This window comes from Lathyrus oleraceus, chromosome 4 (genome assembly GCF_024323335.1).
Source record: "Lathyrus oleraceus cultivar Zhongwan6 chromosome 4, CAAS_Psat_ZW6_1.0, whole genome shotgun sequence".
Lineage (NCBI taxonomy): Eukaryota > Viridiplantae > Streptophyta > Magnoliopsida > Fabales > Fabaceae > Lathyrus > Lathyrus oleraceus.
This window is the reverse complement of record NC_066582.1, coordinates 376144604-376168947: the sequence shown is the minus strand read 5'-3', so window position 1 is coordinate 376168947 and position 24344 is coordinate 376144604. Positions and strand designations below refer to the sequence as shown.

General features: G+C 32.5%; 2 protein-coding genes across 2 annotated transcripts; one reads left to right on the top strand and one right to left on the bottom strand.

Annotated features, from left to right (window-relative positions):
* Positions 1–7828: 7828 nt before the first annotated feature.
* LOC127137598 (uncharacterized) lies at positions 7829–9355 on the bottom strand. Its single transcript, XM_051064046.1, has 3 exons — positions 9192–9355; positions 8899–9101; positions 7829–8754 (listed from the first exon to the last, which is right to left on the bottom strand). Exons 1-3 carry the CDS (start codon positions 9353–9355, stop codon positions 7829–7831), a joined length of 1293 nt encoding a protein of 430 aa, XP_050920003.1.
* A 1278-nt stretch (positions 9356–10633) lies between these two features.
* LOC127075528 (uncharacterized) lies at positions 10634–13994 on the top strand. Its single transcript, XM_051016986.1, has 13 exons — positions 10634–11143; positions 11245–11377; positions 11884–12038; positions 12107–12203; positions 12317–12395; positions 12490–12565; positions 12660–12762; positions 12851–12949; positions 13037–13099; positions 13179–13400; positions 13490–13537; positions 13630–13686; positions 13760–13994. The coding sequence occupies exons 1-13, from the start codon at positions 10740–10742 to the stop codon at positions 13844–13846; spliced, it is 1623 nt and encodes a 540-aa protein (XP_050872943.1). The 5' UTR covers positions 10634–10739; the 3' UTR covers positions 13847–13994.
* Positions 13995–24344: the final 10350 nt, after the last annotated feature.

Genomic DNA, 24344 nt, shown 5'->3' with positions numbered 1-24344 from the left:
AGAAGAACTCAAAATGGATTTCCAATGATGTATCAGATGAACTTTCAAATCATAAGCACTTGGTTATATGAAAGTTGGCATTGGCCAAGTCCTTTTCATAGGGAGTGTATCCTAAATTCTAAGTCCAAAAGTCTCAGATCAAACCAACAGTCCACACAAGATCTTTTTTAGGGTTTTTGTTCTTATTATGTACACTAATGGTCAAAGACCACACAAACAATCATAATATACACAAGCAAAATATCACAAAGTATGGTCCAAGTGGACAAAGTGAAAATGACATTAACATAAACAATTAGGATGGTATGAATAATGGCAAATGAATAAGGCTTAAAAAATAAAGTATATTGAAGTAAATGACTTGAAATTAAAGGTTAATTGTTAATGAGTTAGAAGTTAGTATTTCTTTTGATTTTTGTTTAAGTCATTATTTAGAGAACACTCGACCCACTTATCACAAGCATGGATCCTTGAACCAAGACATCTTCCAAAGGAAGGAAAAAAGGCCAAGTTTCCACACAATACCATGAAAGAGGGGAGACTTACAATCTCACTAACTAGAATGTTATGCCTTTTGTCTCAGAATTTAGCGCTATGTTAAGCAATCACAATTGGATTTATGTAGAAGTCACAATTATTTGAGGGCGGGCAGTAGAGTTTTGGTATTAATGCATGTTAGAGACATAGTATAATGGACTATGCTCATGAAACATACCACACACAGAAAGAATATGCAAAAGTAGTGGCATAATCTCATCCATACTTATGTTGATTTTACAATCAACTAGCCTTAGGATATAGAGATATCATAGGACCATGACATGAATGCATAAAGAAGGAGAATGAGATGAAGAGGGAGGGGAAGTGGATCAAACTCAAATTGGGCAAAGGATGACTTTTACCAAATTAAGATCATTCGTTCATTTTGGGAGATGGAATGTACATTCCATCAATCCCCTAAATCCAATTATCTTAACCTAGTAAAGTTAAATCAACCTTGACCAAGGCCCAACAACACAAGTCAAACTTACAAAAATCAATCAAAATGGCTCAACACAATTATTTGGCATTTATTCAATTTAAAAAATACTAAAAGTAATGCATTAATTTAAATATGGTTGGTCAAATTCCTAAAACCTCATCAAAACACCAAATAAATGGCCATGAGATTTATCATAGGTCAAACAAGGTTAAAGGACCTTGGGGAAAAAATTCAGAATTTTTGGAAACTTAAAAGTATTTTTAAACAATTAAAAATAATCACAAAATCAATTAAATCATGAAAAATATTAATAATGATCCCAAAAAAAAATTAGAATATGAAAGAGGATTTTATTTTTAAAAATTGGTGAAACTCTCATATTTTTGGGATCAATATTAAAATTAATATGAATTAATGAAAATCAAAGAAATAAAATGAAAATCAGAAATTACAAAAAAACATGGACCACTTGATCTCCCTCATTAATTGAGGTGGCAGATCAAGTGGACACAAATGCGCGTTCCATGGTGGAACTCAGTCAGCGCGCCACACAAGTGGTAATCAGAACCAACACTTGTGATCAAAACAATTTGAAATGGGTCAATGGTTCTGAACCGTGTCACCTCACTGCCGGAGCTAACGGTCGGTCACCTTCTCAGGCGAACCTCGTCGGACTGGTTCAATCATCACCATGACTAAAATAAAAAAAGAGGACATGATCTGAAAGAGAAAACGACGTAGAGCATGAATCTAACCTCAATTTTAACTAAATCCAAATATATAGAAAGATATGAGGAGTTGAATTTTGAGGTGTGTCAGTTGAGTTGCTTCAATTTGACCTCAAAGCAACTCAATTTTCTTGCCTACATTGGTAGGACTTCAGACAACCAAAGATCCAAGAGAATTGAGTGAGAATCAAAGAGAAGAAAAAATTTGGAAAATACCTTCAATGTTGTGCAGAACTTGGTATCTCTTACTTCAATTCACGTTTGATCTTCCTCCAATAGCTTACATAAGTGGTTTAGGATTGGTACAAAGCTTTGGATCCTAGAGTTCTTGAATCTCCAAACAGTGAGATTCAAACTCAATTTTCAAGTGAAAATTATCAAGTTTTCCTTTCAATTGTGAGGGTTTGAAGAGTGGAGGCAAAACTGGCGCGTAAGGATCCCCTCAAATGAGCTCATAGGGTCTCTATTTATAGCAAATTGAAGTGTTATTTGCACACTTGAAATTTCTTCCAAAATTGGTAATGTCATGTTCATGCTTACATGGGCATGTACAGGACCATGAAGCAATGCACTAAGGTCCAAATTCAAATGTGTTGAAGTTTGAATGAAGCATGAATGTCAAGGCAAAGTGAAATGGTCATTTGAAGTTTTGATTTTGCCAATTGATGCAGGCCTGTTAACACCATGCGCAACCCTAGCAAACCTCATCCAAAATGAATCAATTAGGACTCTTTAGAAAGCTTAAATCAAGAAGAACAATTCTTATGTTGAACATTTTTCCATTTGGAACTTGGATCATGATGAATTTTGAGGTGGAAGTTTGGAAATTTCAACATGTTGAAATTTTTTCGAAGTGTCAAGTCATATACTTAAATATTCCACCTTGCTTAATTTTTTATATGAGCTCCAAATAAGAAACGTGTCTTCATCAAAGTTATATATATTTTAAATAGCTTCAAAATGGTCACCAATTTTACATAATTTGGATTCATAATGAGAGAGTTATGCATTTTTGAAGTTGAGGAAAATCACTTGTTCAACGGTATTGGTCCAAAATGACCTATAATGTATCCTCATATCACATGCTCATAAATGTTGATTTAGATTTCACTACAAACATCAAATATGAAGTAGACATATTGGATTTGATTGAGCAACTTTTAAATCTTTCATCTCATAAAAATTGAGCAAGTTATGGCCTTGGGAAGTTGACTTTCAAGTTAGAGTTTAGACAAAATGACCTATAATGTTTCAACATAGAAAATGACTTTCCAAGAAAAATTAGCTCTATACCTCAACATGAAAGTTGTTTGGAATGTTATTTAGAGTAACTTTTATCTTGGAATCATTTTCATAATGAAAATTGTAGGAGATAGGGTCTAGGGAGACCCAGTTTTGATCAGATGAATTCATCTGGCCAACCATCATCAACCAACTTGCTAACTTGCAATTCTCTTGACTTTTTAGGATCATGGTATATCATATATGTATAAGATGACGAAATTTGAAGTGTACCTTGAGAAATTTGATCAATTGAGGAGGAAGCTTGTTGAAGAAGTTACTCAAGATACCCAAACAAACTAGGGTTTCCAAGGCAAACCAACTCCAAACTCTTGAAGAAATATTGATCAAAATAATATGCAAAGATCATTGGGACTCATATATGATACTTAGAGACAATGTGGTTCATTCCTTGGTTATGCTCTTAGCCATGAGGGTCTTAAACCTTAGATATGAACTTGACAGATCAATGGGGATCATGCCCTCCCTACAAAAGAAAATAGACAAATGCAAAGATATATTTTTGGTATTTTGGTTAGTAAAATGACAATATACAAGTATGATACAATCACATGGTTCTTGTTGATCTCTCCCAAAACAAACCCAATGAAAGAGGGGTAAGGAGTATGCCAATGTGTGATCCCAATGCCAATGCAAATGATGAGATAGCATGAGGGATCTTAGGGTCAAAATTGGGGTCTTACACTTGGGTATACTTTGGCAGAAATAAATTTTCGTTTTGGGTTCGTGCCCTTAATGGAATTATGGAAGCTAAGGAATTCTCAACTATGCCTTTCTGCACCAGAAGTCAAAGAGGCCTCTCAAGAACCCATGGAAGAAGAAGAAGCTCTGACAACAAAGCCTGCTCAAAACATTGAATTTGCTTCTCCAGAACCTTCTGTTCCTGAACCTGAAGACCCTATTATGGAAGAAGCTCCAAACCAGATCGTAGTCTCTGAAGCTTTTGCGTCCTAGTCTATTCCAGTTACTCTTATGAGAACCATCAAGTAGATTAAGGCTGATAATGCAAAGGTCAATGAGCATCTGGACAAGCAAGATCTGATGTTTAGGCTGATTCTATCAAGACTTCCTCCTCCTCCTCCACCTCCTCCTCGGAATCACTAGGATTTATTTATTTACCTTAAATTTTTTTTTGCATTTTTTCTTTTATTTCTTAAATTGTACTTTGCACTACCTTTTTGGCATATTTTTAAATCAATGAAGTTGTTTTATTTCTATTTATTTATTTTGTCCTTTATCTTTTTGCATTTTTTCTTTTATTTCTTAAACTGTACGTTGCACTTCCTTTTTGGCATATTTTTAAATCAATGAAGTTGTTTTGTTTCTCTTTATTTATTTTGTCCTTTATCTTTTTGATTTATGACAAAGGGGGAGAAAACATAGCATTCTAAAGGGGGAAAATTAAGAGTTTATTTTGATGTCTAAATTCCTAAGTAAAAAACCCAAACATTGTTTAAATAGTTTATGTTAACAAATACTTCGAGAAAAGTTGGTTAAGTGTTTTTGCAGGGTAAACTCTTAAGATTCAGAAAGGTGTGTCAAACTTCTTTCTCAAGAATCAGAATGATTTTCAAAGAAGTTTATGAAGAAAGATCTTCAAAGAAGTTTCTAAAGAAAGGTCCTCAAATAAGTTTCTGAAGAAAGCTTTTATCAAGGTCTATCAAAAGGATGATGTTATCAACCAGTGTTTTGGACAACAACAATCAACTTCTGGAGTTAAACCAGTTTCTGACTAATTATTCATTATGGTACTTCAAAAGGTAAATCAGGAAAGTGTTCTTTCATTCTGAGTTTATCTTTATAGGAATATATATCTCAGGGGGAGATTTGGGCTTCTGTAAGATGTATTCTTCTATGATTACCCTGTACAAAACTGTTCATCAAAATACAAGTTTTGTCATCATCAAAAAGAGGGAGATTGTTAGAACAAGATTTGATTATGCATATATACCTTGAGCTTTGATGATAACAATGTTGTATTTGTGTGAGAACAATTTTGGCACCCTAACGGTTTGTTATTGTGTAACTTTAACAAACAGTTCTGATTTTGATCATATGATGTGCAACATGATCAAATTCAGAACTTTGCGTTCCAAATTCACTTCTGCGTTACAATTAGAAGTTCTGAAAGACGTCAATATTATTGCTGTAATGTTCTTTCTGCTTCTATGTTATCTCACCCATCCGAAGCTTCTAAGGAGACTCTATATTGTTGTTGCAATGTTCTCTCAGTTTCTGCTTCTGGACGTGACTCTAATTAATAAGCTTATGAAGTTTTGTTATGTAGCTGAAGATTATGAAGATCTCAAGACAGGCAATTGAAGTTATCAAGGTTCTGACTGAAGATTCTGAAGACTCTGAAGATTTTCTGAAGACTCTGAAGATTCTGAAGACACTGAAGAACTCAAGTTAGACTACTAACGCTGTCAAGGTTCTAACCCAAGGTTTTGAAGTTTCTTAATCCAGCTCTCTACTTCGTCACTTCATGCTTCAATCATATTTTATCAGAAGCCAATGAGTCTGAAGATAAGATCAAATAGGAACATGATCAAATAGTACATAGTAGAAATCAAACAACCTTTCCACTACCTGATTTCATGGGCAATGATTATATTATTCATCACATCTATCACTGAATATATGGGCGAAAAAACAATACGTGGTACCATTCCTTTCTCATCCAACAGTGGAGAGTCGCTCAAGGAGCTTTCCCCATTTTTTCCTCCAACGGCCACATGCTTACACTGAAGGAGAAGGGCGATCCAAAATGCAGCGGAATTTAAAATTTTCTCCTTTAGTGATCCTTACGAATGGGCATGATCAGTGATAGAATCGTTACCTCTTGTGATGATTGAAACCTTTGATGCAGATCTACGGAGCGATCATGAACTTTGAACGATGACAACGCCTCTACTCAGTCCACACGAACGGATTCCTTCAATCTTAGTGCTAGCTGCTATTAATGAAGGCTTTGAGTGAGTGAGTGTGAGAGAGAGAGAGAGAGAGAGAGAAACGAAAAATGCAACTGCACAAATGCTTCTGCACAAGGGTTTTATTTATAGAATCACTTGTGTGGGCTATAAGCTAAAAAGCCCACTTAAGTGTATGTGGCCCATATCTTATAATATGCCAAAATCACTTAAGCGCGTGGTACCTTACCATATTTTGTATTCTACTTAAGTACACTGTACCTTACGATGTTCTATAATTCACTTAAGTGCATCGTACCTTACGGTGTTCCTTAGTTACTCTATCTCTCATCAATCCGTCCTTTGTGTGTGACCCTGTAGGTTTTCGCGGCATTGGCAATTATATTAAATCACGTATTTAACATAATAAACAGTGAGCGGTATCTAGCAACACATCACTGCTACCCAAGACACGAAAATATCATGTGATCTGACAAATCCTTCTGTGATAATACTTATGTGTACAATTACCCTTTTGCCCTTATGTCTATATTGAACACAAGGCATAGACCGTGTCATCCTTGTCCAGTTCAATATTGGGCCCATAGACATTTATCCTGTTACGCAGGATGGGCAAATTCCATCTAGGTCACTCATGTCCCTTAGCACGCTTCGTGGAGTACCCATCAACTGTCTTTATGGTCATCCAGTTACGGACAATGTTTGATCAGCAATAAGGCACTCAACTCTACATCTAGGGTCCATAGTGGTTTTAGGTCGAAGGGTGGTATACACATTATCACCATGAGAATAACTTATGACACTTTGCATAACATTCTATATAGTATTCTCATAGCGGGTCAATCCAGTATAAATATTACTCTTAATATTCATACCTATGTTTAAGACTTGATAACTCCTTATCCATGATCTATGAGATGTGATCATCAGTCTATATACATAATAGTCTTAATGCTTTAATGTTATCCTACTTCACAATAAAGCTCGACTACAAATACTTTAAGAATAGTGTTCTTATGTTTAATGTAATCTCATGATTAAGTCATACTTGATACATTAAACGGACTAGCTATTCTAGGGACTTCATTAAACAAGCATAACAAAGAAAAAGCCTTTTATTATTAATAAATAATTTGATACAACTACCAAAAGTATTGGCCTCTAGGGCTTACACTGACATACACTATATAAGCATGCATTGGAGACTTAAATAAATTGTTGATCTACACAAGTATTTTGACAAGCTAATTTTCTTTGTGAAAAGCTATCATCTTTTGTATACAGTATTCTTTAAGTATTTATTATTCATTATGTGTAAATATGCTTTTGAAGAAGCATCTTGTAACACATAAAATTTTATTCAAAGTATTTGTTTGATTCCTTAAGGAGGTTATCCTTGAGAAGAGAAAAAAGGTTATTCTTTGTTAGTCCTTAAGGAGACTAAGGTTAGTTGGACCCTTGAGAAGACAAATAATGGTATTCTTTGTGTTTATTGTAATTTGTTGATTATAATGGATAAAGTCCTTGTGTATAAGGTAAATCACCTTGGCGGGTGGGCTGAATTAGCTTTGAGTTTCAAGCGAATCAGGATAAAAATATTTGTGTTTTTATCTCTTTATTATTTAACTTGTTAGTGGTGTTTTTGTTTTGGAAAAAGATTTTGCTTGTAAAACCTAATTCAATCCCCCATTTTCTTGTGTTTTTCACACCTTCAATAAATGCATAGGACCTCTGACTGTATCCTTCCAAATCATGCATAAGAAGGTCTAAAAATCATTTCCATGAATCTTTTGTTTCAGCTTCAACTACAACATATGCAATTGGAAAATTTTGGTTATTTCCATCCCTCCCTACTGCTGCCATTAATTGTCTACCATAATCCCCTTTTAAGAAACATGCATCCAACCCAATAAAGGCATGCATGTCTTTGCACATCCTGCCTTGCAAGCCTCTAAACAGACATAAATTCTTTCAAACACATGGTTGACATTACTACCAGCACATTGTATTACAACAATACTATTAGGATTTAATTTCAATAACTCTTGTCCATAACTTCTCAAATGAGTGAGTTGCTCAATACCAACCCCTTGAACTAACTTCATTGCTTTCCTCTTTGCCATGTATGCCTGATCATGTGATAGTTTCACTCCCCATCTCTCAACAACTTCCACTTTGAGGCCTGATGGTTTCATATGAGGACTATGTCTAAGTATGCTTGCAAACTTGTTGGCAAACCACTTTGTCTTTGCACTCTTGTTGTCAGCAGTCCTATGACATGTATGATCTTCAATTAAAGTCATAACTTGCCAAAACTGGCTGCCAATCCTCTTCCTAAATCTCATGTAGAACTTACAACCATCAGTGAATTTAACCATAATCCTTTTGGAATCATTCTTCTTAATGAATACATTCTTCTGATTTTCCATGGCATAGTCCTTGACAACATCCCTTATCATTTCTTTGTTAGTAAACACCATCCCTAGCTGAAACTTCATTCCCTGACCAGACTTATAGGTAGGGTACTTCATTCTCTCATCCTCATAATCACTCCTTGGAGGTGTATATAAACGGTCTGAATCCTCACTCTCATCATGAACCATCCCAGCCCGATCTTTCTTGTTTTGGTAGCTAGAAACCTCACCTAAAGTCTCTTGGGGAAGTACCTTAGTCCAGTCCATCTCACTCTCCTCAAACTCTTCACTAAATTGAAATTCACTATCCTTAAAACTATCCTCACTTGCAATATAATCCTCATTAATATCAATAGTAAATTCTTCAGCAACAATATTAGGATCAATAGTGACATCATCTTCAGCAACACCATTAGTATTAGTAGTTCATTCTTCAGCAATAACATTAGGATCAGTAGTGACTTCTTCAGCAACACTATTATGATCAATAATAAATTCTTCAACAACAACATTAGGATCAGTAATGACTTATTCAGCAACACCATTAGGATCAATAGTAAATTCTTCAGCAACAATATTAGGATCGGTAGTAACTTCTTCAGCAACACCATTAGGATCAGTAGTGACTTCTTCAGCAACAACATTAGGATCAGTATTGACTACTTCAGCAACACCATTAGGATTAGTAGTGACTTCTTCCGCAACAACATCAAGATCAATAGTGACTTCCTCATTAACATTTTCACTTTTAAACCCAGTGCATTATACATCATCTTCAGCATCTAGTTCACTATCATCAATAATCTCAGGAATCCCCACACTATACTCCACATACACATCTATTACATCATAGCCTACAACATCTTTTGAAAATTTCAGTACATCCTGATCATTGTTCAAGGGTCTAAGACCACGAGAAAAGTTATATGCAGGATTCCAATACCACAAGCACTTTATATTTACATAACCCTCACTCTTAATCATATCCTCTAACTCCATGTAAGACATATAATTAATATCCTAACTCCAATTCATCTCAGTAACTTCCTCATTTACATACCACTTTACAGGTGTCTAAACTAATTTACCCATATGATGTATTCTCAACCTAATCTTATTAGTCATAACACCTGAAAAAAATTGAATCAAACAAACATAAACTAACGCCAGAGACCACAAGGACAACAATACATACCTTACACAGTATTTGACTCTCTCCTCTTGACTTCCAGAGTTCTACATCTTCATAAAAACTCACCTCTGAAACGCACACAAGTTCACGAATTTCGACCTATACAAAACGCACACTTGAACGATGAAGGTGATTGGGAGATTAGGGGTTGCCAAAAGAGGATTAGGGTTTCAATTTCTGAAGAACGAACAAAGTGCATGGAAGAATTTCAATTTCAGCAATTTATAAATTGTTTTTTAATATTTTCTATATTAAAATATCTAGGTGGAAATTAAAATATTATGAAATGCTGACATGAATCCAAATAATACCTGTCATGCCATTAATGAACTGACACATAATCAAATTTGGATAGGGGACCATGTAAATCCGAATGCAATCAAATTTAAGAGACCAAAATCGCAGGTTTTGTAAGAGGAGGCCAATTATTTAAAACGTCAAAACTAGGGGATCAAAAGTGCATATAAGTCTTCTTTTTTATAGTTTTGATGTACTACTAATTTTTTTCTTATTTTTTCCGTTAAATAAAATTAAAATAATATTACTCTAGATTTAAATATAAACCAAAGTGAAAATCTATTTAAATCAATTTAGGACAAGATACTTTTTGACTTTTATTTATATACGTAAGTGTGAAGGAAATACTGTGGGCACCAAATTTCAAGCTACTTTGTTCTGTATATTTTTATTATAGTAGTTGTTAATATTTTAATAGTTAAAAAGAATTAAATAAAATGATTTGTTTTAGATAAAAAAAAAATACTGCCTCTTTGATAAGGCTATTAATTAATTTTCTAAATTATTGTAAGATGGTCTCAACTCTGATATAAGAAATAATTTGAAATTGAGGATATACTTTCCCTTTGAATTTCCCACTGAGTTTCCAAACCACATTAAAAAAAGCACACACTTCAAATTTCAACCCTTAAGGCCCTACTTCTAGGAAAACGCTCACACACATTAATTTATTCTTTGAAATTGATTTCATAATCTTAGTTGACATGTTCTCAATTTTGTTTCTTCTAAGTAATTACAGTACTTAATAAATAATTAACCGAAACATCACAGAAAATCACACTCGAGTAAAAATTGTTCATTATTTATAACAGCTTTATAGTTATCAACTGTTTTGAATATGCTCTCCCTCTTTCTCTCTTTTTTTTTTTAAATCTTAAAATTTGTACTGCCTAGATGCTTGTTTATGTGGCAACATCATTGGACCTAAGTTGGTTTCTTGGGTTGTTTGGTTCGGCTGAAAAGAAATCACAGATTTCTGATGATATCAATAAAGTTGATGAATCTAATTCGTCACGAGGTTACATATTATTGACAATTGTGATTGCTCTTGTGTTGTTGAAGTTCTACTGGATTGGAGAAAACAGAGAAATCAATTCCAATACTAATGAGGCTGATGAGGAAGAAGAAGAGGCAGAGCGGAGCATGGACGAATCAAATGGTGATTTTCATTGGGCTCAGCAGCTGAGTCACTGGGCATCCGAGCATCGCAGTGAGCCTCAAAGAGACGTAATTCCGTGTGCCTTCTGTGGCAATTCAAGTACCACAAGATGTGCTCGCTGCAAGGTTGCTAGATATTGGTAAGTATAATGAAACACTTGTATTTTTGTGAATATAGGTAATGTTTATTTTTCATCAAAAGTAATGTTTTTGGATTTGTTTTGTTGTTTATATTTGTTAGCTCAGGAGGATGTCAAATAGGACATTGGAGGTCAGGGCATAGATATGAATGCATTGAATTAGAGAGTGAAGAAGGTGAAGCAACAAATGTTGATCAACACCAAACCCATATGGTTGTCGACAACTATGATAATGTAAGATTTCAATCATATGCAATCATTAATTTCCCTATCTCATAATTTGTCTAAGATGTTGCTTTTGTCACATATGTGCAAGTTGAACTCACTAGGTCAGAACTAGCTTGATGTCAAACTACCTTGTTGTGCTCTCAGTCAATAACAAATAAAATTAATTAAGTGTAACGACCATTTATTCTATAACCATGTATAGACAAAAAAGTGTTCAAGATCGCCACTTGTGTAAAATTATTTTGAACAGGGTCTTTATTGATAAGATATTTTCTATTTCCACAACATGTTATAGAAAATTTCTTTTTAGTTTATGTTTGTCTTGTTTGTTTGTACGCGTGTGTCATATTTACTTGTTTTCATGTAAAATTATATATTTTAAAAATCAACAAAATAGTATTTTTTTTAATTTTGAAAGAAAATTGGTTTGATTGATAGTTGATACCACCCACATAATAAGAAGAGTACTTTTTTTTATGAATAAATAAGAAAGAAGAGTACTTGTGTGGCAGGAGAATATCCGAAATGGATCATTGAGTTCCAATGTTGAAATGAATGTACCAAGTAGCAGCAGTAATGTGAAGAAGTCTGAATCTGATGTTGGGTGTGAACAATGTGGTAGACCAAGTACCACCGAATGTTCACGATGCAAATCTGTCAGATACTGGTTAGTACTTATTATTACTAATGTTTTCATTATTACATATATCTGTTAAACTTTCATTAACATTTCAGCTCTACAAAGTGTTTGATTACCAACTGGAGATGGCATAAATATAATTGCATTGCAGGAGATGTCAATTCAGCTCAACCAGAAACACCTACTGGAAACGTAACTTTACTCCTTCATGCCAACATCAATATTTCATTTCCATTCTCAAACTATAATAAAAACTATAGCGCGTCACTACTGAATTTGAATATATTTTAACTCTTTCTTTGTAGGTTGAATTGCTCAAGAATTCAAATGAAGAGAAAGAGAATATTCATTCACCTAGGCCACTCTATTTGGAGCTTCGTCCTGGTTCCTTCATCTTTCTTTTAATACTTGTCCTTAATTCAAAATATTTTCTAAATTTCTTAATTGTCTTGTATTATTTACAACTCCAATCTCTCAGTTACTACTACTAAGGAACCACAAGTGCATAAAACTCAATGGGAGAAACACCTTGAAGATGAACTAGTAAAGTCTAGGTATTTTTTTTTCATTTGTTCTGTATGTTTAGTATGTCTTGTTGCTTGTATAAAAACATCAAACTTAGTATTTGCTTTCGGTTGTTAATGTTAGGAAAGAGAATTCCGAACTTCGGTCAGAGTGTGACGAGTGGAAGAAGCGAGCGAGTTTCGCCAGAGAAAGATTTCAAAGTTTCAAGGAAGAATCTGAAAAACAAGTAGTTTATCACATAATAACTTGCGCTTCAGCAATTGAATCAATTGAGAACTTCATGACAGCATTTACTTGTTTGTTTCTTCTTATAGTTGTCTGTGTTGAGAAATGAAAATGAGTCAATTACAAATGCTGAGAAGAAAGCTTACATTGTGATCCAAGGTTTACAAGAGAGACTAAACCACTTGCAGGTTTTGGATGAGACTAAGTATTCTATTGTTGAAAATTCTATAGTCCTGTTGTATGAATTCTTGTTGGTTAATTCAATTACCACATAGATTGCAGCACAGGATTACATTGCAGAGAAGAAAAAGTTTGAAAAACATATACAAATGGTAGAGGTATGTTATAGTTACTTTTTTTTTTCTTCCGGAATTCTTGTATTAGGTTCTTATATTTGACTTAATTCATCCTTGCAAGAGTGAATGTACAAAGCTGAAGAAAGAACTACAAGAACAGCATAAAGATATTAAGTATCTTACACTAGAATCTAACCGGAGTCACGAGACGGCACAAATCGCCACAAGAGAAGTTGAAGCAGTAAAACAAGAGCTTATAGAAGAGCGCAAAAATGTTCAACGAATTAAAGAGAATTTTATTAGAGATATTACATTCTCCGATTCAAAAGCTATTGTCGCCGAGGTACGTATTTGTGCCTCAACTATTTAATTAGTTTGTTAGATGAAAATTTTACAAGTGTTACAGTTTTTGTTGTTGATTTTATTGGCTAGGCAAAACTGAGGGATCTTCAAAGAAAAACAAAATTGAGAGATTATAAGGTGAATAAGATTTCAGAGTTGTGTTTACATAAAGTTAACAAGAGTTTTGTTTGTGCAAGTATTAAGGTGAAAGAATTTGTTATGAAATGTAGGCATGCACTATATGTCTGACTAATGAGAAGGACATGGCATTTGGGTGTGGACACATGGTAAGCTCTTATATATAAGTAGTTCCTTTTTTACTACCAATCTTTCTCTAACTATAAAGAAATTGTTATGCAGACTTGCAGAGACTGTGGATCAAAGTTATCAAAGTGTCCAATATGTCGTGAGCAGATCACAAATCATATTAAGTTGTTTTCTGGCTGACTCCCTGTTTTTAAGTGCTTTTGTGGTCACCAAATATAGGTTGTACATAGATTCTCATAGTGCCACAAAACAACATATAGTATACAATTAAATAATGTAATATATTTGTAGTATAACTCTAGTATACAACTAAAGCCTTCTATGTATTGCTTATGGACACATTTTAAAATGTTGTTTCAATAGTTGTAGCAGGTTTTCTTATAAGAAAACAGTCACATCCCAAAACTTGCATTTAGTAATAGAGTTGAATGTTAACAGCTAGACATTATGCAGAGCAATTGAATGAAGAACTGATCTTTTATGACCTTTAAACAGATACAGTGTAGCTCTTATTACAGTGAAGACTTATGAAAACTAACTCTAACTACTCCTAACAAACTTTGTTAAAGATTAACGGTAACTTAACAGAATTCTAACTGATTCTTTTAGTGTTAGGAGGCTTGCAACATAACTTCATTAATACTAATAAAAAGAAATACTACCCTTCAAGTTCAAGGATGACTTGAAAAAGCTACGTTGTGTTTAGTGGTGGAGTCAGAAAAAAAAAATATGAGAGGACCGTCAAAATAAATTAATAATTATAAATAAATATTTAAATCATATTATATTTGAAACCTTTAAATAGTATGTTAAGAAAACATGATTATATTATCTACAACAATTGTCACATCAATAGCAATTTTTTGTCTATTATATATAATTGATCAAGATAACAATTTTTTAGTATAGGAGATGTACAGTTTCAACATTGAAATAGAAACTTTAAAATTAGAAAATACACACTTTCATCAAAATAAAAGTCTTCAAATTAAAAAAATGCATAAAGGAATAAGATGAACTTACAAATAAAAAATGGAGATAGTAATGGCACATGTGCAATGATAGGGAACAAAACAAATGTAATTGGAGAGGAATGGATTTCATTAATACTGTTACTTTTAAATAAATATATTAACATTTGTATTAATAGTAGTGATGAATAAATCAATATTTGATAGAAATGATTTTTATAATTTTTATAATTATTTTGAAATACTCAAATATACTGTTTAGGAAAAAGATTGATACAATTGATAAATTAAAAAAGTTATTAATAAATTTCACTTATTAAAATAGATCTCATTAATTTGTCACTAACGATGATAATGATAGAGTTTAGGCCTGTATTATAGTATTTGTTCTGATACACACAATTTTAAAAAATTCTCGTATCCGAAATATATATGTGAACAACATTTATACTTGTGTCCGTATTCTATGGATAACTAAGTACTCATACTTATATTCGATTATCCGCATTTCTAATAAAATAATATCTATTAATCATAATTTATCATGTCATTTTAAGATTTTGACAATATAAAAAAATTTCAAAAACATTATTATTGAATTAAGAAATAAACAAACACTTGCATTAAAATGCGTATAAATTTAATATAGATTTGATAAACATACTTGTGTGTATAATAATAAAAATAAAAATATATAAATATATAGTATGTGTATGAGACCGATTGGATACTAAGGTACTCGTATTTGCGCTCATATTCGTGTATTTTAGTGAGTAAATACTCGTGTTCATGTTGGTACTTATTTTATTTTACGGGTTTTTATTCTACCTGTTATAAATAATTTTTACGGATATCTTATAAGGATGAGTGCAATTGTCATTCCTATTTGGTAATTGTATCCATTTTTTTTATAAACTATTGTATTGTGCTACTACTTGAATATACATTACAAAAACTAAAAATATTAGTTATAGTATTAAATTGGTAGACAATTAATATAGTTTTATAAACTTATCTTTAAGAAGAAAAGTAGTTAATATTTTCATATAAATTAATAAAAAAAAGTAATATAATTCAAAATATTATTGATAAAATAATTAATCTACTTGAGTAATTAGAGAGAAATTGTAGTCTACTTTTTCTTTGAGAGAGAGTATAGAGATATGAGTTTGTCTCTTTTTAGTTATGAACTAATAAGCTTAGTGTATGGTTTGTGGTATGAAGATAAACTTTCAATATGTTTTGACGAAGACAAGTTCAAATCATTTCATTATCAAAGAAGGAGAAAAAGATTTTGAAGATTTGTGTTTGTTTATAAGATATGGTTAATCATTTAAGCTATATGAAAACTTCCATATCATATACATTCTTTTAGTGCTCAAAGAATTTTATCATGCATTGGAAAGTTGTTTTCACATTTTGAACCATGTTAAATCAATTTCAAACATGATCTAATGATATAGAAAAATCAATAGGTATTGCATAAGTTTGGTTCAATTAACTTAGAAAAATTTCAGTTTTTTTATTATTACAATCGGTTGCACAAAAGCACAATCGATTGTAATCCTCCCTACTAAACTTGAAAATGCAATTTCCAGGCATGGCAATCGATTGTCATTTATTGCAATCAATTGTCACAAGGTAAAACTTGAAATTTTTTGAACGTTGCACAAATGACAATTGATTGTCATTTGGTACAATCGATTGTCCCTCGAAATTTTCTAAAAAATGCTTTTGTTCATAACACTTTTTCATCAAACCTTTTCATGACATCCTTTCCATATTAATGCATTAATATTTTCAGAAATTCTTGCAACCCATTGCCATGATTTATGAATGGTTATTTCATCAATATAAATACAATTCAAAATTTCATTTTATAATCACTTCTTTCAAAAATCATTATCAAAGTATCATTGAGCACTTAGAGAGTATATGTTATTGAATCTTCATATTTGAAAGAGAGTGAGACTTTATTCTTTTGAATAAGTCTTAACCATTCAACAAGCTTCATTTATGTCTATATATTGTATATTTTACAAATTCCCATGGATCAAGGATTGTTTGGTACTATGAGGTATCTATAAGAAGGTGGATTGTATCTTCTTGTAGAGACCTTTACTTATTGTCCAGGCTTGTTGGAGATAAGTGTGTTGTAAATTACAAGAAGATTGTTATTGGTGATTATGTTAGAGTTTTGTATAGGAAGCCTAAGATTGTCTTGTACATAAGATCTAATAATATTAAAATATCTTACTGCGTAAAAGGACTGAAGTACTCTCGGATTGTGAGGGGAACCAAGATATATCGTCAGTGTTCTTTACATTTCTGCATTTTACAGCTTTATAAACACTATCAAACCAAAAATCTAAAAGCAAAGTTTCACTAAACCAAATATCAGTCAAAGTACCTAATTCACCTCCCCACTTAGGTACATTTTATACTTACATGTGGGGTCATGAATTACATTCCAATGTTTATCTTTATATACAAATATGAACAAGTTTTCTTTTTTCGATGTATATCATAAAATCATTAGCATAAAATGGTTCATATTAGTTTTATTGGTCAATGTAGCCTTACTTAGTTTATGAGTTTTGTTTTTTAAAAGTAATGGGGTGGTTGTGGTCTTCCCCAACCCCTACATGGCTCCTCCACTACTTCTTCTTGGACCTCAAATCCTGAAAATTCATAGTGCCAAAAAGCTTGGTTGGAGTGTCTGCTATTTGAGTAACAATTGGTACATGTTATATGATGAGTTTCTTCGAAACAACCCTCGTGTTCAAAATGAATATCAAGTTTTATGTGCTTGGTATAAGGGAGCAAGACAATGTTGGGTGCCAATAACATATCACTAAGATTGTCACATAATAATGTTTAAGGATTCAAAAGAATACCAAATTCAATCACCAATGATTCTCGCCATAATAATTCATATGTGGTATGAGGTAGAGCACGATATTCCACTTTTGTGCTAGAGCGAGCAACAAGTGACTGCTTCTTAGCGCTCTATGAGACAAGGTTTGATCTAAAGAAATTACAAGATCCATATGTCAATTTATGATCCTCGATATCACTCGCCCTATGAGAATCATTGTAAGATCTTAAGAAGAACTTGTGAGTAGATAAGGATGGAGACAACAAAAAACAATGAATGCGCCACTTAGATATCCTAATATCCTACACACGCCATACCAATGAGAATCAAGAGGAAATGCCATATTGACAAATGTTATTTATACTAAAGGAAATATATAGCCTAGTTAGTGTAACATTTTGTAAAACACCAACCATTGACCTGTGGAGATGAAGATCCAAGAAAACATCTGAACCAATTTTACTCAACTTACAATTACTTAGTATTGTAAGTATTAGAGTGCACAACCTAGAGAGATGAATTAGGTTTATTGATTTTTAGAGAGAGAGTAACAAACTTTCGACTTAAGAAATTTATGGTTTACTTTTACTAGTTTTATGAGTAATTAAGTGATGAATTTATTTCTCCGGTTTAAGATATAAAAGTGATATGCAGAAAAATAAATACAGTAAAATAAATGAACACAAAGAATTATACTAGTTCCCCTTATCAACCAAGGGTACATCTAGTCCCCTCACGCCTTATGAGAGATTTTACTATTGTTAGATCTGTGTACAAGTCTCACACTAAGACTTGTCCTACAATCTTCTAACAATAACAAAGAAGTACAACCCACTTCTTTGATTTTACAACACAATGAGATAGAACCATATTTTCTCAATTCTCACACTTGTTGATAAAAGGATTTAACAACACTTTGAATATAAGAACAAAATATTACAAAGCAATATGAGTACAAGTGGAGTTTTGAAATCCCACAAAAATTCCAGCTAATCTTCCCTTTCAAATATGAACAATTCAAAAATATATATTCTAGGTGCTCAAGAACTTATCTTTGAATGATATAAATATTATGCACGAAAGTTCTTGAAAGTATTTGACAATTTATGAAGATGTATTGTTTAGAAATTTATTTGAAAGAGGTGTATTTGAATGTAAGAAAATGTTTGAATTTATAATGCACAAACACACCTCTTTGAGTCATGACAAAACTTCGAAAAATTCATGATAAGTTGCAATGGTTTATGAAAGGTTATGAGGAATGAGTTCCATGAAAGAATGCGTGTAATGCATGACAATTGATTAATTCATAACAATAATCGATTGTCTCATGACATTAAAACTCTTGAACATTTTCTAAGAAAAATGACATTACCAAGGTTCATCGAACCCATGACACTTAAGTACTTGAACATGCCAACTCAACCACTAGGGCAAATATTTGCTTGTTGAATACATTCTTATTAAATATTCTCATGTAGAAGAATTTGTAATGAAAACTTCTGATGCATGAAAGTTTAGGAAAAACTTTTAGAAGGTTTTAGATGAAGAGATTGAGCATCTAAAATATATATACAAATGAAATGTCATTAGTACCTCAATATTCATGATTCAATCCTTCAATTTTCTAAAGCTAATGCAATCTTGATATTTGATTTCAATATTTTCTTCTTTGATCTTTCTTCTTATGATAACCTTTTGTCTTCATTAAAATCAAGCTAAGAAGGATGAACACATATCTTTTTCACAATCTTCCCCTTTTTGATGATGACAAAACCTTTTGATGGGAAGTTTTTGCTTGATTCTTAATTTCTCCCCTTATCTTGTATATCTACCCATATCTTTAATATCTCCCCCTTTCTTTTATAATATATGCTATGATGTATTTGGTATCCTGAAAAATAACAAAAAATAACCATCTCTTCTCCCCCTTTTTGATATTATCAAAAAGAAAAAGAGTAAAATCCAAAAGGAGTATACTAATGTAAGGGAAATGATACATTAAATATAAAAGTACTTATCTTCTTCATAGTACTATCGTATGAAGTCAAATAGGATATTAATGTTGATACTTCTTCAAAATATCTTTCATTCAATGAAACTTTTAGAATGAACATATCAAATTGTCTTGTATCTTGAGTGATCAACCTTTATTTGACAATTCTAGCATATGATATTTAAGTACCTACAAAATAATTAATAGTTCTTTGGTATCCAATATTCTGTGTCCTTTTGGGTTAGATTCCTTTCTCACCCATACATACTCACCATAAGGAATACCACAATTTGTTATGTAGAAAGCATTAGAAGTATGACCTTTTTCATTACAATAAAAAAACAGGTATAAAAACATGATTCTTTATATTGACATAAGGCCTTTTTGATGATTTACAACATGTTATTTCTTTGATTCTTCATTCTTGAATTTTCTAGTAGCATTTACAAAGATGATTTGACTTGTACTAGGATTATCAAAATTTGTAAAGTTAAGTCTACATTTATTATTTAAAAATCTTTGACTATGAAACACATTTTCTAAACAAATTTGACATTTTTCATGTTTCATGATCACTTGGTTTAATTCAACAATTTTAGACTCAAAAGAAGAACAATTATTGCATGCTTAATTTTTTACTAAGTCTAGCTCCACTTTTGTGATATTAGCCTCACTTTATAGATTTGAAATAGTTTTCTTTTGTTTTAAATTTTTTCTAGAAAGTTTCAAAAATTCATCATGTAATTCATTAAAAGCACTTTATAATTCATCATACGAATGTCTATCATCAATTTCAGAATCACTAACCTCATGTTCTTCATCACTTGAATGATGTGATGTCATCAATGTCTTACTTGCATGATCTTCATCCAAAGATGAACTTATTTCATTGTCATCCCATGTTACATATGATTTCTTTGGCTTTTTGTCCTTCTTGGTCTTGAACTTATTCTTCTTTTGAAATGTATGGCATTCACTTTTAACACGTCGTCTTTCTCAATATTCAAAGCAAGTAACCTTCCTTCTTGGTGCTTATTTTTTAATGATATCCTTTTTTAAAACTTATTGATAAGATCATCATCTTAATCACTAGTGGACTCATCCTCTTGGTTGCTATCATGATTTTTGACTTTCGTCTTTAAAGAAATATCTTTTGAATCTTTTACTTGAATTTCATGCTTCTCTAATCTTTCAAGTTTTATTTTATACTCTTGGAGTTTTCTGAACAATGTTGCAGAAGTCATGTTGGATAGACTCTTCTATTATGATTCCATTGTGACTTTTGGTTGCGATTCTCTGGTCAAAGATCTAAGTACTTTAAGATTAAGTTCATCATTAGAAAAAGTCTTACCTAGAGCGATCAAGTGATTGGTCAAATGCACAAATCTTTTTTGCAAGTTAAGTATTGATTTTTTGGGTTGCATTCTGAATAACTCATACTCTTGACATATAATGTTAAATCTGAATTTTTTTACTTCAATGGTACCTTCATGAGTGGCCACTAACATATCTCATATTTCTTTCACCGTTGTGCTTTCATAGACACAAAAGAATTCATCTATGCTTAGGGCATCTTGAAGTAAGTTTATTGCTTTCTTGTTATAGAGAACCTTTTTCTTATCATCTTCATTCCAAGAAATTTTTATCTTGGTTTTCCGACACTGTTGACAATACTTGTAGGAATGAATGAACCATTTTCTACAACATCCCAAATTTATTCTCCTTGTGCTTTGAGACGTACCTTCATATGAATTTTTCAAATATCAAAGTATTCACCATAAAACAATGGAGGCTTATTGTTTCTACCACTGTCTCTAAATATCAGATTTGCGGAAGCCTTTCTTAGATCTTTAGGAGCAGGTTACCTATAAACTGCTATGATACAAATTGTAAGTATTAGAGTGCATAATCTAAGGAGGGGGTGAATTAGGTTTACTAATTTTTAGAGAGAAAGTAACAAACTTTCTACTTAAGAAAATTTTGGTTTAGTTTTACTGGTTTTATGAATAATGAAGTAATGCATTTATTTTTTTGGTTTAAGATATATAAGTGATATCCAGAAAAATAAATGCAGTAAAGTAAATGAACACAGAGAATTATACTAATTCCCCCCCTTATCAACCAATGATACATCTAGTCCCCTCACACCCTTTGAGATATTTCACTATTGTTATATCTTTGTACAAGTCTCACGCCAAGACTTCTCCTACAATCTTATAACAATAACAAAGAAGTACAATCCACTTCTTTGATTTTACAACACAATGAGAAAGAACCCTACTCTCTCAATTCTCATACTTGTTTCTAACAACCATGGATAACAAGATTTTACAATACTTTTAATATAAGAACAAAATGTTATAAATGTAACACCCTAATTTTGACCCTAAGATCCCTCATGGCATCATAATATTGCTTATTTGCATTTGCCTCAAGGATCATAGCATCTTGGCTCCCTTACCCTTGGGTTGGGACTTGTGTGAGTTAGTTTGAGACCACCAAGCATGCTTGAATTGTATATTATTGCTTTTCTTATTTTGTTTACTAACCAAAAGCACAAAAATATGTCACTAACTTTGTTTGTTTTGAAGCTTGAGCAATCATGTGATCCAAGGCTCCTATGCCCATTGAAGTGGCCAGATGAAGATGAAAGCAAGCAGGGAAATGGTTCACAAAGCTCTCAATCATCATATTTTCCTCCCAAGTGTTTCAATTTGTCAATTTTATCAAGATAAACCAAAGGGCTTGAGGATTGTTTCCCAAGGAAACCCTAATTCAACTATGCATTGACCGTGCCTTGCTCATGAAGCAACCTCAACCTATGATAAAATAAAATCAAGGGAAGTTCTTTCATTCATCATTTTATGCATATATGAGCCTATTCTAGTGTCCTCAATCATTCATTCATCAAGATTTGAAGTTTGGACTTGAGAAGTTGATCAGTCAATTCATCTGACTATTTTGAAATCCACTAAGACCTAACTTTTGATGTGTTTTTCAAATGAAGATTACCCCAAGAGAAAATATGTTCTTAAGAACCATATGAACAACTATCATGTTCATCAAAAATTTATTTGAAGCTTGGAAGGTCATAATTCATTTCAAAACATTATAGGTCATTTTGACTGAAACCCTAATTTTGGGTCAACTTCCCAAGGAACTAACTCCTTCATTTTTTATGATTTTTAGGTGGGACCAAATTCAATGGAAATTTTAAGATGTATACTTCAATTGTTATGTTGGGCAAAATTTCATAATCCGAAAAGAAATACATGTGATAATACAAAACATTATAGGTCACTTTGGACCAAAGTCATTGAAATGTGAAAAAGTCCAACTTCAAGTGCCCATAACTTTCTCATCAAAAATCCAAATGATGCAAAATTTAAGTCTAAATTGATTTTCTTGAAAAGATATACCAATTTTATATGGGAGGCTTTGTCATTTGAGGCTTACATCATTGAAACAGGAGGGCTTGAATTTGGTCCATTTTGGCAAAATTTCCATATACATGTTTTGTACATTGAACTTCATGACCAGTTTTCAATATTTTCCCAACTCCAAATGGATTTTTTTTCAACATAACATTTGTTCCTTATGTCAACACCTTTCCAATCATTACCCACATGCCTATGTTTCAATTTTGCAAATGGCATTTTCGAAGAGGAGAAGTTTTAGGTTCAATTATGCATAACATATCAAAATTCCATGCACAAGCTGATATCATGAAATCTGCATGTCCATTTCCATTTGGTTGATGATTAGTAGTCAATTGCAATAGCTTTTGGGCCTCTCATGCGCATGTACATGCCCATGCATGGAGGACCCAACTTCACATGCACACGAATTCTTCATGGCATTGCATCACCCTTGGCTATAAATAGAAAGCTTCATTCACTTCAAACTTCAACCTAAAGGCGCCTGAAATTCTGCACAAGTGAAATCCCAACCCTCCATTAAAGTAATTTTGATTTTTCTCTCAATTTTTCAAGCTCAGATTTCAACTTCATTGGTTGATCTCTGACTTACAATTCCTTAGCCTTGCTTCCTTGCTACCTCAAGACCAAGCTGCATTGAAGAATTGGATCAGATCGTGCCATTGAAAGTTGCACTTCAAAGGTTTCTATTCAAACTGTTTTCATTCGAATCTCCTTTGTTATTGAGCATTTCTTGTATTGGTTGGTACCTCTGAAGTCCTCATGTGAGAGGCAATTGGTTTGTGCTTTTAATTTTTTGAATTGAGAAAGTTCAGTTTGAACACCTTGTTTTTCCATCTCAGATTTCTCCTCCTATGAGAGTCTTGAGCAAAAACTAAGGGCACAGGGGTGATGTACATCACCCCAGCTTTCGAATGATGTATGGATCGTGTATTATGGTGAAGGTTGTGAAACCTGCAACTCTGGCCGGAACAGTGAGGTTCATCGGAGAAGACGGTGGTTTCCACCACCGTCCCCACGTGGAAGAGTTTCTGGCCCTTGGATCCATTGCCTCAGATCTAATCCTGACTCTTGGTTTAATTGACTTCGTTTAATGCTTCATGTTTCGTTGTTGACCAAGCCTCACCATGCGCGCGCGTTTCCCAGCCTTTAGATGCGCCACGTCAATTAATGAACCAAGATCCAAACGCTGTGGATTTTTGCAATTTCTGAAATTCCATTTTATTTTCTTTTATTCCAATTATTTTTAAAAATTCATAACTTCTTTATTTGGAATCACAAAAATATGGGACCAATTGCAAAAAATTTCTCTTAAATTCTAGTTTCTAAAATTGATTTTTAATTATTTTTGTGATTCCATTTAATATTTTTTGTGAATTATTTCATTTTTGATTGT

Excerpts from the sequence above, each read along its gene's own strand:
- LOC127137598 (XM_051064046.1), bottom strand. The coding sequence starts at position 9,355 with ATGGAGTTAGAGGATATGATTAAGAGTGAGGGTTATGTAAATATAAAG. Across the intron at positions 9,102-9,191 it reads GGCTATGATGTAATAGATGT|TGAAAATGTTAATGAGGAAG; the intron begins GTATGTGGAGTA and ends TGGGTTTAAAAG. Across the intron at positions 8,755-8,898 it reads ATTTACTATTGATCCTAATG|ATGATGTCACTATTGATCCT; the intron begins GTGTTGCTGAAT and ends GTGTTGCTGAAG.
- LOC127075528 (XM_051016986.1), top strand. The coding sequence starts at position 10,740 with ATGCTTGTTTATGTGGCAACATCATTGGACCTAAGTTGGTTTCTTGGG. Across the intron at positions 12,204-12,316 it reads CAGAAACACCTACTGGAAAC|GTTGAATTGCTCAAGAATTC; the intron begins GTAACTTTACTC and ends CTTTCTTTGTAG. Across the intron at positions 13,538-13,629 it reads CAAAATTGAGAGATTATAAG|GCATGCACTATATGTCTGAC; the intron begins GTGAATAAGATT and ends TATGAAATGTAG.